The sequence below is a fragment of the Vipera ursinii genome, assembly GCF_947247035.1.
Source record: "Vipera ursinii genome assembly, chromosome: 4".
NCBI classification, from domain to species: domain Eukaryota; kingdom Metazoa; phylum Chordata; class Lepidosauria; order Squamata; family Viperidae; genus Vipera; species Vipera ursinii.
The window spans coordinates 108,706,700-108,725,581 of record NC_139514.1 but is presented as its reverse complement, the minus strand read 5'-3'; the positions used below and the strand labels follow the sequence as shown (position 1 = coordinate 108,725,581).

At 44.3% G+C, this 18,882-nt stretch overlaps 2 protein-coding genes across 3 annotated transcripts in view; one reads left to right on the top strand and one right to left on the bottom strand.

The window, feature by feature from the left end:
• PIBF1 (progesterone immunomodulatory binding factor 1) overlaps positions 1 to 14,966 on the top strand; it is an 89,220-nt gene extending 74,254 nt beyond the window's left edge. For both annotated transcript variants that reach the window (XM_083362321.1, XM_083362320.1), the window contains exons 15-18: positions 573 to 703; positions 1,891 to 1,975; positions 12,030 to 12,203; positions 14,710 to 14,966. In XM_083362321.1, coding sequence (XP_083218447.1) covers positions 573 to 703; positions 1,891 to 1,975; positions 12,030 to 12,203; positions 14,710 to 14,766 — 447 coding nt within the window. In that variant the 3' untranslated portion in view covers positions 14,767 to 14,966. The remainder of the gene's footprint in view (positions 1 to 572; positions 704 to 1,890; positions 1,976 to 12,029; positions 12,204 to 14,709) is intronic.
• The window catches only part of DACH1 (dachshund family transcription factor 1), an 806,874-nt gene that overhangs the window by 753,086 nt on the left and 34,906 nt on the right, over positions 1 to 18,882 (bottom strand). The gene's annotated exons all lie outside the window — the stretch shown is intronic.

The window sequence follows — 18,882 nt, the reverse complement described above, 5'->3', positions numbered from 1 at the left end:
TCCTTCCTTTCTTTCTTTCTTTCTTTCTTTCTTTCTTTCTTTCTTTCTTTCTTTCTTTCTTTCTTTCTTTCTTTCAAAGCAGCACTCGCGTTTAAAAATTCGGGGTTGGGAATCACTTGCCCCAAATAGACGTCTTCCTGCGACGTAATTTTGAAGTCCTGCTGCCATGCTAACAAACTGGGGAAAATAAACCCAGCAATTCTGTTACCATCCTTTCTAAATAATATTGAAGGGGGGGGGGGTTAGCTCCATCTTTTAAAGTGGAGATTCCCCAACCTTTGGAGCACCAGGGACCGGTTCTGTGGAGAGAGGTTTTTCCGCGGACCGGAGGGGGCGTGGTTTCGTGTGCTGTCTGCATCCCGCGGATGGGGCTTTGCTTGTTTGTGCAGACCGGTTGTTGGCATGCCGTGGCCCTGGTACTGGTCCACGGACTAGGGGCTGGGGATCCCTGTTTTAAAGTGATCTTTATATATGGTGTCATGATTACATTGTGGGAAATGGAAAGAGGCAGAAGAAACTTCCTTTCATGATTTAAATGTTCGTCTTTTTTTCTTCTCCTTCTTTCTTTTCAGCGAGACAAAGCTAATTCCTTCTTGAACCAAGTACAGCAGCCTTACAAGTATCTCATTGAGTCGGTGCAGGAGAGAGATTCCCAGATCGTTGTGCAGAAAGAACGGATTGCTCAATATGAAAAGGACATCAGGTAAAGATTGCAAATTTGGTGTTGAATTTGGTGTTGGCATCTAGCAGCCAGCTAGCAAAGAGCAGCTGAAGCACTGAGTCCATCGGAAGTTGAGGGCTGCTCCTGCTAATTTCATAGCCACAGCTCTTTAGAAATTCTTTTCTTTTCTTTTTAATGGTGTAGAAGCCATTGCCTTCTTGATAGCAGCGTTGCAATATCTTACGAGGCTGCCACAAAGAAGAGGCAGTCAAGCTATTCACCAAAGCACCTGAAGGCAGAACAAGAAGCAACGGATGGAAACAAATCAAAGAGAGAAGCAACCTAGAGCTAAGGAGAAACTTCCTAACAGTGGGAACAATTAACCCGTGGGACAGCTTGCCTTCAGAAGTCGCTGGTGCTCCAACCCTGGAGTTTTTTAAGGAAGAGATTGAACAACCATTTGTCTGAAATGGTGTAGGGTTTCCTGCTTGACTAGGAGGTTGGACTACAAGACCTCCAAGTTCCCTTCCAACTCTATTATTCTTCCAGGTTATTTTTATTATTATTTTACTCCCTAGTCCAGTCGTCAGCCAATCTCTTCCAATTACTTAATTAACTTGGTTCTCCTGTCCCACTTATATGGCTTAGCTTAAACTTGGCTAATCATTTGTCTGATCTCTTTCTCCTATGAGACTTTCCTTTCTCCATTGCAGGTGAGTACATCCTGTTCTCTTAGGTCTCAGAAGAGGAGACTTATGTGTCTCTTTGACTCCCTCACTGGCTGCCTAGATGGCTGAGTACTAGGCTGCTGATTGGGGTTCCAGAGTTCCCTAATGTTCACTTCAGAAAAAGTGTCCAGAAGTGTTTTGTTTTGTTTTTTAATCTTGCTCACCTGATTTTTTGACTTAGCTAGAAGGAAGAAGAATATCACTAATGGATGTCCTCTCCTACCTGGCTGCTTTCCTATTGTAACTTCTGAGATTCAAAGAAAGGGGTAAACTCCTTGTGTTATGAACCATCCCTCCAGTCTTAAAATGTGGGGGGTCACCTCTTACTTTACTGCCAACTTCTACAGGGAGTCCTCGGTTTGCGACCACAAATGCTCAAGTTTGCCCTTTCAAAATGGATCTACGTGTGTTTTAATTCCCAGTGATTTATGTTAAAACTCACGTGGCAACTGGAACATGGTATTAACTTCAGGTCCTGAACTGTTTTCTTCTGCCCACCAGCCAGTTAAATGAAGAAAAGAAGGCTTTGCTGCGGGTCAAGAACCAAATGGCGGCAGACTTGGAAAGACTTCTAAATCACCGGGAGGTAATGTTTTTTTAGCCCAGCTATTACCATGTAATCTTTCCCCTCTTTGCGCTAGTCATCATGTGGGTTTTTTTTCATGTTCCTACCGTGTTTTCCCCAAAATAAGACCTACCCCGAAAATAAGCCCTAGCTTGATTTTGGGGGTGGGCCTAATATAAGCCTTACCCCAAAATTAAGCCCACATTTTGGGGTGAGGCGCACACCTAAAAATCAAGCCAGGGTGGGGTGGGGGGGAGTGGAGCTGCCTGGAACTTTCCTGAAGGCCTCTGACAGTGGAAAGGAGCCCGGGGGGGGGGGCGGGTTGCCACGTGCGTCAATCCAGAGCTCCATTCTCAGCTGCAGAGGCCTTTCCTGAAGGCCTCTGACAGCAAAATGGAGGCCAGGAGGCGCCATATGCATCAATCCAGAGCTCCATTCTCAGCTGCAGAGGCCTTTCCTGAGGGCGAAACGGAGGCCGGAAGCGATGTGCGTAAGTACAAGATGGAGGGAACTTACCAGCTAAGCAGATAAACGAGCTGCATTTTTTTGCCTTCTATTAATCATAAGGTGAGCTTACCTTGCCTGGGTCAGAAAACTCGAATTGCCAACTCCAGCTGACTCACGACCACGGTTGAGCCCAGAATTTCTGTGGCTAAGCGAGACAGTTGCTAAGTGAGTTTGGCCCCATTTTAACGACCTTTTCTTGCCACAGCTTGCGAAGAGAATCCCTGCAGTTGTTAAGTTAGTCGCACTGTTGCTAAGTGAACCCAGCTTCCCCATTGACTTCGCTTCTCTGACGGTCGCAAAAGGGGATCGCGTGACACCCCCCCCAGGAGGCTGCAACCGTCATAGGTAACGCGCCAGTCGCCAAGCGTCCAAATTTTGATCGTGTGAACATGGGGATGGTGCAGTGGTGATAAGTGTGAAAGCAGCCCACACGTCACTTTTTTTTTTCAGCACCATTGCAGTTTTGACAGTCCCTAAACTAGGGATAGGCAACATGGGCTCTTTTATGACTCATGGACTTCAACTCCCAGAATTCTGGGAGTTGAAGTCCATGAGTCATAAAAGAGCCCAGGTTGCCTACCCCTTCCCTAAACAAATGGTTGTAAGTTAGAAAACCCTAACACTTTGCTGCCGCTTTTCCAGCCCGCACAGAGTGCCCCTCTCCTGATTGATAAAGTAACAGGAAGTTTCAACAACAGGAACTGTATCATCCTGGAAAGCAATTAGGCTGTATAACTATTTGGGAGGAGAGCGGGATTGTTGGCTTAATTGAAATAGAAAAGCCACCTTTGGTTAAGTTTCCACCCATTTTTCTTCCAATTTCTTTATAACTGTAGCCTTGTTCACTTAATAACTCTATTTTACATCGCTTTCTGGGCAACCAGTCAACTCTTTGCACCATTACTTTAATTTTATTACATTTTACAAGCTCACTCAATGAAAGAACACAAAAAAAACCCCCATCCATCTTGATAGCGATCACGTAGCACACTGACAAATGTCCTCCTCTCAGCTTCAATACACGACATCAGTAACTGAATCCTACTATGATCTGATTGGCTCATTGCCAAAACAAGATGACACCTGATTGGCTCTCTAAACACTCTTGCTCATTGGCTACAATCAGATGAAGGAAAGCTACCTGATATCAACCTAAGCAAATTGTGCTTCCTTTTTCTGGTTATTTGGCTGCAACTTTTCATAGAATACAGTACAGATAATTGAACAAAATCTTTGTTGCCTTACAGTCTTGATTAAATTATCTTTCCATTGATATATAATTTTATGGTAAAAAGGTAAAGGTAAAGTTTCCCCTGCACATGCGTGCTAGTTGTTTCCAACTCTAGGGGCCGGTGCTCATCTCCGCTTCAAAGCCGAAGAGCCAGTGCTTGTCCGAGGACGTCTCCGTGGTCATGTGGCCGGCATGACTACAGTAGATGCCAAAGGCGCACGGAACGCTGTTACCTTCCCACCGGAGTGGTCCCTATTTTTCTACTTGCATTTTTACGTGCTTTCGAACTGCTAGGTTGGCAGAAGCTGGGACGAGTAACAGGCGCTTACTCTGTTACGCGGCACTCAGGATTCGACCCGCCAAACTGCCGACCTTCTGATCGACAAGCTCAGCGTCCCAACCCACTGAGCCACCGCATCCCTAATTTTATGGTACTACAAAAAAAAAAGTGCTTAGCCATCAAACCTCAAAAATACACTTTTCCCAAACGGTTTCCACAATTTTGGCCACTGCTGTACCTCTCCCACACCACGCCCACAAAAGTGTTTCCTTAAGCAGTTGTTTTTTTTTACATGCCAAAAGGTAGAAGGAATCTGGAGCAGGAAGTACTTGTGAAAATCCTCCTGTTGTTCAGGCCTGCCTCAGCCGGCTGCCATTTTCTCTGGTTCGTGGGGTTCGCAAGTTAGGGGCCTTCGGAAATGGAGAGGCCCACTCCCAGAATTCTCAACACTGGCCTTGCTTGAAGGGTGAAAGGTGCCCTGGTGGTGAACAATTGGTCTCCAGCTTCATTCGTTGCTTTTCAGGGTTTCATTATAACGGCATTCAAGTCAGATTGCAATTAAAGTGAATTGATAGCAGCATTCCAGTATTTGAGGGGCTGCCACAAAGAAGAGGGGGGGGGGTCAACTTAGTTTCCTAAGCACCTGAAAGCAGGGCAAGAAACTGATGGAAGCTAGTCAAGGAGGGAAGCAACCTAGAACTGAGGAGAAATTTCCTAACAGTGAGAACAATTAACCCGTGGAACGGCTTGCCTTCAGAAGTTGTGGATGCTCCACCTTCGGAGGTGTTTAAGAAGAAGACTGGACAGCCATTTGTTCCAGAATGTTATAGGGCCGCTTGCTTCAGCAGGGGTTGGACTGGAAGACCTTCAAGGTCCCTTCCAACTCCGTTATTCTGTGTGTTCTCTTTGATGGGACTGAATTTTATTACACCAGTTGGGTTGGGAATCTGTAATTTAGTCCTTAAATTTAACCCAGGGGTCTCCAACCTTTGCTGGTTGAGGAATTCTGGGAATTGAAGTCCACAAGTCTTAAAGTTGCCAAGGTTGAAGACTCCTGATTTAACCCTTATTTCTAAATGTACCGGAAAAGCTAAATCTTTTTTTTTTTAAAGCTGTACGTTGGTCCATGGATTTTTCAAAGGAATTAAGAGACTTCAGATTTCTGCACTGCATGGCTGAACTCTTGAACTGTCATAAGCCAATCTTCACTTTTTACGTTAACGCCCTCTCATAAACACAAATCAAACAGAAATAACCCTAAGCATTGGAACTGATTTCGGTCAACTTGACCTCAATCCCAGATGTTTGCTCCCTAGGATAGGAAGAACAAAGTAGCAGGTCATGCTGTTGATATTCTTATATAATTTACATTGAATGAATGAGAGAACTGTGCATGATAGATCTTGCCCCTGCCTCCTTAGTTTGGTCAACCGGGGTGGTTGCAGATGGAGAAATTCAGATTGGACAGTCTTTCCCCTGTGTCCCTTCCACTTTCCTGGGGGCTTGTGTTCTTGTCGTTACTCCAGTTCTTGTGTCAGCCTCAAGGGAGGAAATTTCAGGCATTTGTAGAGCTCTTTCTTCTCCTTCAGGGGCTGATGATTGCAGCAGCCCTGAAAGATGGAGAAGTAGTAAGTAGGCCACGGGAATCTCGGTTTGGGGGCTTCAGAGTGGGAGGCAGGCAAAATCTAAGGTCTAGGCCAGGGGTAGGCAACCTTGGCTCTTTTATGACTTGTGGACTTCAACTCCCAGAATTCCTGAGCCAGCCATGCTGAGGGGAAAGGGAGAGGTTTCCAAGCTGAGCCATGCTGCCTGAGGAATTCTGGGAGTTGAAGTCCACGAATCATAAAAGAGCCAAGGTTGTCTACCCCTGGCCTAATGGCAAGATGAAAACAAAGAAGCATGTAGCTGCAAAAATTTCACTTTGAACTAATTTAGATAGAGATATTCCTTGACAATATGTTTGATCAATCTGTAGTTCCCCCCCTCCCCTGCCTGTTGTTCACTATTGCCTTGGAACCCCATTCTGTCTTTAATTGACGACTGGCAGATGGCCATCTTCATTGCATCTTTTATCTTCCTTTTCTTCTCAACCTCTTCACAGAAGCTCTTTTTGTGTTATCTGTTGGCGTTGTCCACCAAGCGCAGTTCCTTTTCAGCCTTTCTGACTTCATCTCTCCAATTCCAGGCTGTCTGTTGACCCTCTACTTGGGTGATTTTTCTGTCATTCTTTCCAATTGCGGTTTGATGATTGGCATTGGCTTGGACCGAAAATTTATTTCTATGGAAAAGGAAGAAAAGGTTAGAGAAATGGCTTCTGACTTCAGCTAAGTCCCTCCCTCCCTCTTCTCTTTCTGTATGTGTACCTCTATGCTTAAGAAAGTCATCTTTTGGCCTATGTATTCAAACCTGTTTCGGTCCTGTAAGAACAAAATTGCCGATGAATAATGGTTAGTTCTTTTTTTTTTCCTTTTGGTACTGTCCATGGGGTTTTCATGGCAAAGATACTGGAGTGGGTTGCCATTTCCTTCTCCAGTGGATCACGTTTTGTCAGAACTCTCTGCTATCACCTGTCCGTCTTGGGTGGCCCTGCACGGCATAGCTCATAGCTTCATTGAATTACGCAAGCCCCTTCGCCACGACAAGGCAGCCATCCATGAAGTATCGGAAGTTGAAACTCAAATACTTTGGCCACCTAATGAGAAGGAAGGACTCACTGGAGAAGAGCCTAATGCTGGGAAAGGTTGAGGGCAAGAGAAGAAGGGGACGACAGAGAATGAGGTGGCTGGATGGAGTCACTGAAGCAGTAGGCGTGAGCCTAAATGGACTCCAGAAGATGGTAGAGGACAGGAAGGCTTGGAGGAACGTTGTCCATGGGGTCGCGATGGGTTGGACACAACTTCGCAACTAACAACAACAACAATGGTTAGTTCTTTTCAACCTTCAGCCATGCCACAAAGTAGTTATCATTTTTTTTCTTTGGTATGCGAACATTCCAGGTTTCTGGTTACTATTAATGTTCTGTGTGGACAACCGCCATCCCAAGATTACAGGGACATTTTTTTTGTACCACAAGTAAAGCCCTCCCCGGAGGGGGGATTATTCCCACCTGCAGCAAGCCCCAATTACACTGTTAGGTGATTGTCAAGCCATTTAGGTTTTCTACTGTCTTGCTTTATCAGCATTTTCCCTTTTCATTTTTTTTTATCTACAGAATGTTGGTTAGTGTTGAACATAAACATTGTATAGAAAGCAATAGAATTTTTAAACACCTGGAACCCTCAACAAATAGACTCATTCTTGCACACGTTTTTCTGGATGGAAAGTGACAGCTTTGAATAATTTCCCGGTTCCTTCAGAATAAACCTCTCCCCCCCAAAAAAAAAAATTCCCCACAAATTTGCATTTATTGTATTATATAAAATAAACACACACTGAATATAATTCTGTTTTCAGGAAACTCAATTTGCATATGCTACAATCATAATCAGGGTTTATTGTAATGCAAATTTATGGAAAAGCATTGCAAGCACCTCACATTTTGATTTATAAGGGTACAGCTCTGTGAAATATGGGCAAAATTTGTTGTATTGTTTGGCTGGCATGATTGAACTGAAAATTACATTATAAGAATGGCATTTTTGAAGAGAGCCAAGCTGCATCTATTTGTCTGTTTGAAATGTGTGTTTTATGAAAAAGGCTGGAAAGATCCTCTTAACTACTTGGATTTATTTATTGATTTGTTTAATGATTTGTTTATTACTGTGACTCTTTCAGTCCTATTGCTGTAGGTATATTGTCCCTAGAGAGTAGTTCTGGTCTTTTCATTGTAGAAGCATTTTGTCCTCTGGCAGTTTGTCCTGATAAGCCTCCATTGTTTTTAAGAAATTAATTTAGGTCTTTTGGTCTCCCCATCACAGCACTAAAAATATTAAAGCATCCCATGTCAAAACGTGCCTATTCGATCAGACCAAGATTGTCTACCCTTTCTGAAAATGGTGCAATAGGATCTCCGCTCTCAACCTAACCTACAGAACAAGGCACTTAATTTTGTCTATAAAATGTGTAGGCTTCCAAAAACAATGCTGTAATAGAAAATACTGAGCAAATTACAGATAGAGGAAGGAAGGAAGGAAGGAAGGAAGGAAGGAAGGAAGGAAGGAAGGAAGGAAGGAAGGAAGGAAGGAAGGAAGGGAAGGAAGGAAGGAAGGAAGGAAGGAAGGAAGGAAGGAAGGAAGGAAGGAAGGAAGGAAGGAAGGAAGATCAAAGCCATTTTTACTATTGAGGCTGCTTCAAAAGTCTACAAATTGTGTTTCTTCTACATCTTAATTCTTTTTTTTTAAGTTACATAGGCCTCTGAGCCTTGATCCAACTGATGCATTGCTCCTGGATCTGAATGCACTGAATTTGAGTTGTCCTTTCTTCTTTTTTTTTTTCATTCCTGGGTTGACAGTCTCTAAACTCAAATAGTCCAGTATCTAACCAAAACCAAACATTTTGTAATGCACAACAACCACAGGATGGTTGAAAAGTGTCATTTCTTCATAATCCCTCCAAGTTCTGTAGGAACTCTCAGCGACTTTCAGTCCCACCAGTTATGGCGTCTTGAAGGATCTTCCCAACATTGGCTGGATATCGTTCTATTGTTTTTAAGGTTGTCCTTTCCAAGAGGACGATTAAAGAACCTAGTCTTACGGCAGTCAGTGGCCTCTGGCAACCTTTTCACACAGATATCTCTGATATGTGTCAGTCTGCAACCACCATCATCCCCACCTAGCATTGCTTGAAGCTCCAGGAGGCAGATTTGATATTGGCTTTAGAGACAGTGACTGAAAGCAAGATTGGTTTCACCAGTGGTGGGATTCAAATATGTGAACAACCAGTTCTCCATGTGGATGCCGCTTCCGGAAGTCCATTCTGGGTCTGGGCAACAAAAAATTAGCTACCGGTTCTGCCAAAGTAGTGCAAACCAGTTGAATCCCACCACTGGGTTTCACCCTTTTAACTTGATTTGTAAGCTGCATTCATCCCCGAAGATGTCAGATGTGACTGCGGTGACACACAGCATAGTTAAATCACAGTTGGATGACTCCTGCACTACCGCCTTCATGGATTTCTGTGGAAGAACCTCTAGAAGGGAAAATAAAAAATGACTTCTGGCAGGTCATTGGGAGCATGTCACCACTTGATGATTCAATTACTGCAATTGTTTCCTGAGCTTCTAGTGTCTTTCTGTGTCCAGGTCAAAGTGCTGGCTTGGCTCTTTAAACCCATGAATTGTTTGCAATTGATAGTAAAGACTGAAAGGCTGTTTTTCTCCCAAGTGAGCTTGTCAACCATAGATGTATCTGAGCTACTTTTCAAGTAAGAGAAGCCTTGCTCTTATGTCTGTATCTGGATTCTGAACTGATTTCGTTAGGCTGCCATGTTTATTCCATTCCTACAAAACTACTCTACGGTTGTGGATCAGATCTTTCTTCTTCGTCTTTTGTGTTCTCTCTTCTTTTTCTTCATGAAATGAAAAAGATAAGATTCATAAGCCTAGCCTCAGGAATAATCAACGGACAAATCCTTTTTTCAACTAAACCCACTGCAGGATCTTATCAATAATATATAGTTCAAACCTTAGGAATAATATTTCCTTCTCACAAGACTTACACCACGTGAGGCTTCAGTGAAGTCTATTAGGATCAGTAGAATGAAATTTAATCCGATCATTCATGCAGATTTTGTCCGGAAAAGATAGGATAATCAAATAAATCTTGAGGCAAAAAATAAAGGCGACATAGATCTGCTGTCAAATTGCAGTATTCTCGGGGGGGGGGGGAGGGAATTGCTCAGTTATTTCATTCTCCTTGGTGTTCTACTAGAAGTTGTGAGTTAACAAGGGAGATTATTTTTTTTAAAAAAAACCACTGTTTGAAATAGCTAGATTAAACTTGAGAAGCTTGTTTGCTTTTTTTTTTTTTTTGATCGATTGATTTTAGGACATGAATATGATTTCTTAAACCATACAGATATTGGTTAACCTCAGAGTTGAGCTGCCTGGATCTTTATGGCGGGGATGGTGCTTTGCTTTACACAGTATTTATTGTTTCTGACAGGAGATCTCTTTTTCATCCGGAGAACCTTCACGTTCTTTGTCTGTGTGGTGTGTGTGTCACCGGTGGGCTTGTTTTTCTTCATTTTGTGTCCCAATCCATCACCTTCAGTGCGAGTAACAAGGTGCTAAGGACAAACAGCCAGTTCAAACGATTCAGCTCCGTAACCCACCTGTTACTAGAATCAAAATTAACACTTTTGACACAGGCACCACCTTCTTAAAAAGTTTGGTGCAAGACTGGATGACAGTCTTCAATATTTTTTATTAAAAAAAAAAGAACAAGACACTACTGGTTTCCAAAGAGCTGGGAAGTTTGCCCTGATTTTCTGATAGGCCATTGTTTTCCTCTCTGCCTGGGGCTGGCCTCACTCCAGGAGATAGGAGGGCCAAATAACATCTCTGTAACACAACTCTTTATCCGCATGAATTGCTTGATGTTGTTTTGGAGAGCTGTTGGGGGCGGGGGGGGGCAGGGGCGGGCAGTGTCACCACGTCTTTGATCAATAGAGGATTCAGCAAAATTATTTTCATGACATATTTGGCTAGCATGGAAGCATTGCTCGCATCCCAAGCCAGAAGGTATTTGAAAGGTCTCCAATTTCCCTGGCTTACAAATAGTAGGTATGGTTGGACCGCGATGATGGTCTGCCAAGGACGAAGCATCTGCCTGTCATAAAACGGTCCAAGTTATTTCCATCAAGACATCTCGTCTATGCATTGCTTTGGCAACGTCTTTGCCGACTTTACAACTTTCAGCAACATGTTGGTATCACTTATGCAGCCTTCAGAAAACAGCTGCTCCGCAGCCAAAACTTCTTTTGACATGTCGGTGCCCGTGTTTGGATTATGCAAATAGCTGCAATATTAAACGGTGGAGCAACGAGAAGGGCGCACGCAGCGCTGAGCGCTGCAGGATTGGGAAAGCAGCCCAGGAGATTCCTGCAGAAATATTGGGCATTAAGGGAGTCCATTTCATACCACTATATGGAAAGCAAAAGAGTGCAGCTCGCCTTCCAGCCTGAAATAGATGAAGAATTGTTGTTTCCTCCTTCTGGGACTTGTTCATTATGAAAACTGTAGCATGATGCAACTCATGTGATAGTCATACTGAAGTAAAAAAAATAGGTTCTTCATTTATATTTTGCTGTAACAAGAGAGATTTTGGCTTGCAGTCTTCAGACTTTTACGGTCAGTTTAGGCGACAGTACTGAAAACACCTCCTGGCTTCCCAGGCTGATGTGAAGTGGACCAGTATCATAATCCCCCAGTAGTGTTCTTGCATCTAAAGGGTTTGGTTAACTTATTTCTGGGGGGAGGGGGGAGAACGCTCTGGAAAGAAAGAACTTGTTTTTTTCCAGAGCTGATATTAGAGACCCCCCCACCAAGGTACAAATTATTTGGCTTTTTCAAGGACGAAAATCTTCCTTGCCCTTTCCTTTTTGCTTCCATGATGTAAAGGTAAAGGTTCCCCCGCACATGCGTGCTAGTCGTTTCCCACTCTAGGGGCCGGTGCTCATCTCCATTTCAAAGCCAAAGAGCCAGCGCTTGTCCGAGGACGTCTCCGTGGTCATGTGGCCGGCATGACTAGATGCCAAAGGCGCAGGGAACGCTGTTACCTTCCCACCGTAGTGGTCCCTATTTTTCTACTTGCATTTTTTTACGTGCTTTCGAACTGCTAGGTTGGCAGAAGCTGGGACGAGTAACAGGCGCTCACTCTGTTACGCGGCACTCGGGATTCGACCCGCCAAACTGCCGACCTTCTGATCGACAACCTCAACGTCCTAACCCACTGGGCCACCGCGTTCCTTTTCCATGATGAGGTGGCTTCAAATAAATAAAAGAGGCCAGAAAGGAAAAGTAGCCACTCTCATTGACCACAGTGCCTCTGGTTGCAGGCCCAAATTAGATGTCAGGAGGATGTCTCCAGCAATTTGATCCTGTGCTTTGCTTTCTTTAGGAGCTAGCTGCGATGAAGGAGATGCTGCTTACACTTCGTGGTCAACCTCAAGGGGACAACTTGCCTCAGAAACAGAGAAAAACTTTGCCAGAAAAGTCTGTCTCGAATCCATCAGTTCAGTTCCACTTCCCACACGAGGATGGAAATACATTTGCACCCAAACCAACAGTCTTTGTAAGTAGAATAGTGTTTTGAGGTCCATGCAGCTCCTTTCAACTGTGGCATGCCAATGCTAGGCTTTGAATGGGGAGTTCTGATCTCACCTCAGTTCTGGAGCCTTGCCATGATGCTTTTAGTAATAGCGACAGTACTTAGACTTCTGTACCGCTCCATAGTACTCTGGAAGGTTTACAATGTATCAGCATATGGCCCCCAATAATCTGGATCCTCATTTTACCTACGTGGGAAAGATGGAAGGCTGAATCAACCTTGAGCCGGTCGGGATCGAACTCCTGGCAGCAAGCAGAATTTGCCACAACACGCCACCAGGGCTCCTTTTGTCTGTTGCATTCACTCACTTCCAACCGTAGATGTTCTTTCACCACAGACCTGCAGTTGCAGAAATGAATGGACCTTTATTGTCAAAGTTCAACCATGTATACATTGAGATTGGCTGAGCCTCCCTTTGTGCCCCCACCCCCAACTTACAGTGACACAAACCCTCCATCTTATTACACCATGTGAACTAATTGCACAACACACCGGCCTCGCAAGTCAATCATACATAAAGTTTGTAAAAATTATTTCCCATTCAAAAGCCTAACAGCCCATGGATAAAAGCTTGACACTTCCTTGGGACCACCCTACCGGTAACCTGCAGAAGGGATGTTCAGAGTCACATATGTTGATTTCAGCCTATCAGTAAGAAGCCGGCTGCCTACAGAATATGTCCTTATCACAGAAGTGAAACCCCCTAATCTGGACCCGCTGTGACTTGAGATTGTTTTGGAAGGAATAAATCTGTAATTAGAGTGCCTTAGAGGGAATCTGACAATTAATACTATGCTAAGCGTGCTCGAAGCAACGGTCTCCACTGAGCAAACCAAATAAGACACCCTGACAGCAGGCTAAGTCAACTGGTGATTCTCTTGGATTCTCTCTCTGGAGTTGAAATGCTTTGAAAGCCTGAAACATTACAAAGAACAGTTTCTTTGGCACCCCCGTCCCGGGAATCATGGCATCGCACCAAGGCATAGTCTTAACTTTGGGAAGGAGGGAGAGTGCCAAGCGCTTTTCCTTGCAAAGTTTCTGAATTCTCACTGCCCACTTTCTTGTTGGCGTTAGTGAACATGTAATGGTCAGAAGATGAGGACGTGCCTTCTCCTCTGCCTTTCTGGATCCATGATGCGTAGATTATCAGCAGTTGGACCCCATGGGCCAACTTCCTTCCAGGCAGAGCAGAAACAAGGGGTCCTTGGTGGTCGCTGAGCTTGGTTGATTTCTTGCAGATGTTTCATTACCCAAACTAGGTAACATCATCCATGTTAGTTTAGCACGGTTGATGTTACCTAGTGTGGGTAATGAAATGTCTGTAAGAAAACAACCAAGCTCAGCGACCACCAAAGACCCCACAGTTCAAATGTTCTCCTTCATTAGAGCAGAAACTCCCATAAGCACTGTAAAGGAGCCGTGGTGGCACAGTGGTTAGTATTGCAGGCTAACTATGCCCACAGCTAAGAGTTTGATCCTGTCCAGCTCAAAGTTGACTCAACCTTCCATTGCTTCTGAGATCAGTTAAATGAGAACCCAGATTGTTGAGGGCAACATGCTGACTCTGTAAACCCCTGTTCTGTACCAGCCTGCTACCGGCCCTGCAGAAAAGGCAGGGACAACCCCTTTTACAAGAAGGTAAGAGGCTGGAATTAAGCCTGCCAAATTTATCAATACAAAAACAAACAGAACAAGACACAAACCAAGAAACAGGAGCTTTTCAAGCGGTTGCCTTCAGCAAACCAGCCCTCCCACGCATTCCCCTTTTATACAGTTCAGGGTGTGGCTTCTCTCTGCCTCCTTCCGAGGTGCCCCATTGCCTTCCCCTGTTTACTCCTGATTGACTGCCTCCTGCGTCGGGCGTCCTTGAACAGGGCCAGCTGTGGGTCATCTTCATCCACGCTGTCAGGCTCACACAGCTGGGTCTCCGTCGTGACCAGGTGGGAGGGGCCTGGCTGAGGGCTCTCATCAGCAAGCTCTTCAACACCCCCCTCCTCCTCCTCTGAGTCGTCCGACCCAACTGCCGAACCCACAGGCTGACCCTGAATCACAACAACCCCTGAGAGAGGGCTGTAAAGCACTGTGGAGCAGTATATCAGTCTAAATGCTATTGCTAGCCTTTAGACAGGCACGGGCACCTACGAGGCAATGTCTCTATCTGGTTCTGAGCAAGGCCATCATTACTGGCCATAGCTCTGTGGCTCTTTACAAAGTCGATGGGATAAAAGCGTCTCGCACAAATTATAGTCAAATGTGCTGCGCTTGCATAATGGATATAGGTTTCCTGGGAGAGATCTTGGATTTCCTTTCCTGGTGTTTGCTGTGGATGGTTTGCCTCTTGTCATGTTGATACTGCAATTTGGATGACCTGTTTGTCAGCAGAGTTTCAGGTCTCCACAGAAAGGTTGCAGATGGGGAGCAAGTTGCTTGGCCTGGCTTGGTGTTCATGTCTTGTCTTGTCTTTTCCTAGACAAAGGAGGCTCCAGCACAAGTCCGGAAGAAGGGGAAACAAACCAAATCATCCTAAAGTTTTATTCCAGGGAAGAAGAATCGCAATCATGTTCTAAAACCTCCTAATTAATCCACTCTTATTTTCATAAGTGCATTTTGACTCCCTTTGTTTTTAATATCATTGTGGCTCCAAAGAGACCCTTTGTGATCATTCAGGATTTGCGCCACTGGTCTACAAGCTTAAATGCGGCTAATAAAAAAAAACATTGGACAGTATTAAGGTGAGATGGGTGTTTATTGAGAAATTCATTTTGAAGCACCAACCCTCAAGCTTCTCTCTGGCTCTTCTGATAGGAATGGAGAAATAGCCTCGCAATGGAATGGGTGTAAGAAATGAAAAGAACAATCCCCAGCACATTTGAGTAGATCTCAAGAGCATTTTTAATAGATGAATTGTAAGTAACGGCAGAGATTTTGTTCAGATGGCCACCAAGCCATGGCTGATGTTCTGCAGGTCAGTAAGATCAGGGCCAGTGAACTGAGAGTCTGAATCAAATTCAGAAATGACACCCTAAAACCTAACGAAAATAATAAGCAACCACGGAACTTCCAGAATTAAACAAAAGCACCCACATTATTTTTAATTTTTTAAGGTCAGCGAGATGACAGGCTCTAAAGGAACAACAAATGGAGGATTTAAAATGAAACAGTCTCAAGAAAGGTAACATAGGGAGAGATACTACAGAAAGTAGCTGGTTAGGGTGAGCAGACATTCTTTCCAAGACCTGTATTGATAGACTCGAGCCAAAATTACTTATTTTAAAAATGTGCAGTGGGCAGAAGCCTGCTGCAGCTGATGAGAGACCAAGAAAAGCCGGGAACATTTTACATCAGGTAGTTTGGTCTCGATCCTGAGAATCTTTGATGCTGCTGACAAGATATTGGTGGGTTCTCCAATTAAGAAGATTTATTGTGCTTGAATTTTGATAGGGCTGTTTTATGTTGTACTGGCAAATTGGATTCTATTTCAGTTCCACCGTTTCTGCACCCTGTCTCAATTAACATAATTTTCCTTTTTTGTGGCATACTCAAGACCGCTGATAAACCCAACTACATCGTTGTCAGTGGAGTTCACTGACTAACTAGAAAATAACAAGGGCTTTTAACAGGGACAATATTCTGCATTTACATTGTGGTGCTCCGCGTACACAACTCAAGACAGAGCCGAACAGAAAGCTGAGGTCCACACCAAAATATTAATTACAGATTTGTGGTTATCAAGATTGCTCTTCTTTAGGGGCAGCTGATCCATTTCTTGGTTGCCCAAAATACAGGCAGTCCTCAGCTACCGCAACTGACCCCTTCTTAATTTCCATTACCAAGTAAGACAATTGTTAAAAGTCAGTTTTGCCCCATTTTATGACCTTTCTTTGCTACCGTTGTTAAGCGAATCACGGCAGTTATTAAGTTAGTTATGGGGTTGTTACCTAAATCTGGCTTCCCCATTGACTCTGCTTGTCAGAATGTCACAAAAGGTGATCACGACCTCCGGGCACTGCAACCGTCATAAATACATGCCAGTTGCCAAACGTCTGAATTTTGATCATGTGACCACGGGGATGCTGCAAGAGTTACAAAAGTGTGAAAAGCGGTCACTTTTTCCGGTGCCATTGTAACATTTGTCACTAAACAAGTGGTTGTAAATCGGGGACTACCTGTAACTCTAGGACTTTGAGGGTCAGATGGGGTCTCAATGTTGAAATCCTTCATATATGCAACTATGCATGGAGGACAGCTTTAAGAAATCCTGGGGGCGGGGTAGATAATCTTTATCAGGGGGGATTTCTGTGGCATTCAAGAGAGCTAGAAGAGCTAGAGGGAAATGAAAAATCATTTTTAAGTCATATTTTTTTATAAATTTGTTAAGGTTATCAAGCCAAGCTGAAGGACTGTTCTGGCTAATTTGTGGTGTAATATCCTTCATACATACATACGTATAGTCAAGGCTATGGTCTTTCCAGTTGCAATGTATGGTAGTGAAAGTTGGACCATAAGAAAGGCTGAGCGCCAAAGAATTGAGGCCTTTGAACTGTGGTGCTGGAGAAGACTCCTGTGAGTCCCTTGGACTGCAAGGCGATCAAACCGGTCAGTCCTAGAGGAGATCAATCCTGACTGCTCTTTAGAAGGCCAGATCCTGAAGCTAAAACTCAAGTACTTTGGCCACCTAATGAGAAGGAAGGACTCCCTGGAGAAGAGCCTAATGCTGGGGAAGATCGAGGGCAATAGAAGAAGGGGACGACAGAGAATGAGGTGGCTGGATGGAGTCACTGAAGCAGTAGGCGTGAGCTTAAATGGACTCCAGAAGATGGTCGAGGACAGGAAGGCCTGGAGGAATGTTGTCCATAGGGTTGCGATGGGTCGGACACGACTTCGCAGCTAACAACAACAACAATCCTTCATACAAGCCACAGATGTTAGAGTTTGATTTTGTCTTTTCTTCGTCTTTGCCCCGAGATGAGCACGTAGCACATTTTGAATAAAAAGCAGGGTAGATAGCAAAGGCATGTGGCACCTAAGAATAATGACTATTTTTGTCTTAACCAGCTATTGCTTATTTTCAACTCGGTATCCATCCAGCCTACCTTGCTGCCCTACACAAATCTGCAGCAAAATTCTTTTTCAACGGGAGCTTTTTTCATCCCATGTACCCCAGCAGTATGAAATTTAGACATCATCTTGTTTCATCCCGTCAATTTGCTCGATATCCATTGTAGATCAAGACATCTGGAAGGCACCAAGTTGGGGGGGGGGGAGACACCCCCCCTTCTGCTTGCTGAAAACCATTGTATTTAGAGACCAAAGGAAAATATTTCCAGCCATCAAAGGATGTACAGTAGATAACATTTTGTAGAGCCTGACAATTCATTAGTGACTGGCTATATAGGCTCCTTCACAATAATTAAGCCAAGAGGTTGATGGTAAATTCGAAGGCAATGCGGAATTAGGAAGTCCTTTGATATGAAAATATTTCTAAGTTTCTTTCTTTCAGGATTAGATAAGTCTTTCAAGTGCACTCATTGCAATAAGAAAACTGTAAATGTGTGCAGACGGTTTGCTAAAGGGATAATCAGTCTCTCTTGGGTGAATGGCAGAGAGAAAGGGGAGGACTGTCTGGGCCAGACAGTTAACTTGGAGTCATTCAACTTCAGGTCACCTACAAGCACACTTCTCAGCGTGCCTTCCCAGATGTATTAGATGACTCTACCGGTTGTGGATTCTGGGGGGATGTAATCCTGACCCATCTAGGAGCTCCAGGCCAGCCCTTAGCCCCATGGTGGCGAACCTATGGCACGGGTGCATGCGGAGCCCTCTCTGTGGGCACGTGCACCGTCGCCCCAGTCCTAGGCCTTCAGCTGGGTTTTATAAAACCTTTTCGCTTAAAAAAAAAGTTCAATCAATTTCAACTTCTCGCGGGGGAAAAAAAGTTCTCACAAACTTGGAATTGATTGATTGAACTTTTTAGTCCCACCCAGTCTGCCATTACCACTGCAGCCACGGCCACCCAAAGGGCCACACCCACCCAAAGGGCCACGCCTACCCGGCACCCAATAATACATTAGTGGGTTTTGGGTTGCAGTTTGGGCACTCGGTCTCTAAAAGGTTCGCCATCACTGCCTTAGCCCATTCCTTTGGATCATCTTCAAAGACCTTGAGAGCCTCAAGCTCTCCTGCAGGAGAGCCAAGTGGCATTTTCCCACCAGCAAAACTGGACTACAATCAACTAGACCACTCTATGCAGGATAGGCATGCATAGAATGGAATGATGGGCAAGAAAACCTCAAGAGCACAACCATTTGCATGAGAGATTTTTCCATCAAAACGGATCTATTCAACTCTCTGTGCTGACTGGGACCCCAAAATCAACTGCCCGAGGCAGCAGCCATCTCGCCAAAATGTGTCTCTAATGGGACACTTTTTGTCTGCTTTTTCTCCTCCCTTCCCCCTCCCCCTCCTCTGCTTGCAGATGAGATCATTCCTAAGAATAGAGAAATCTGGAGGGAAAAAAATGAAATAACTAGGATTTGTCCTGGGATTTTTACCTTCTCTTTGATATAATAGTTTTCAGGAATTTTTTATATCACAGGGTAACTGCCTACTGCCTGCTTCGATGCAAATGGAAATCTAAACAGGT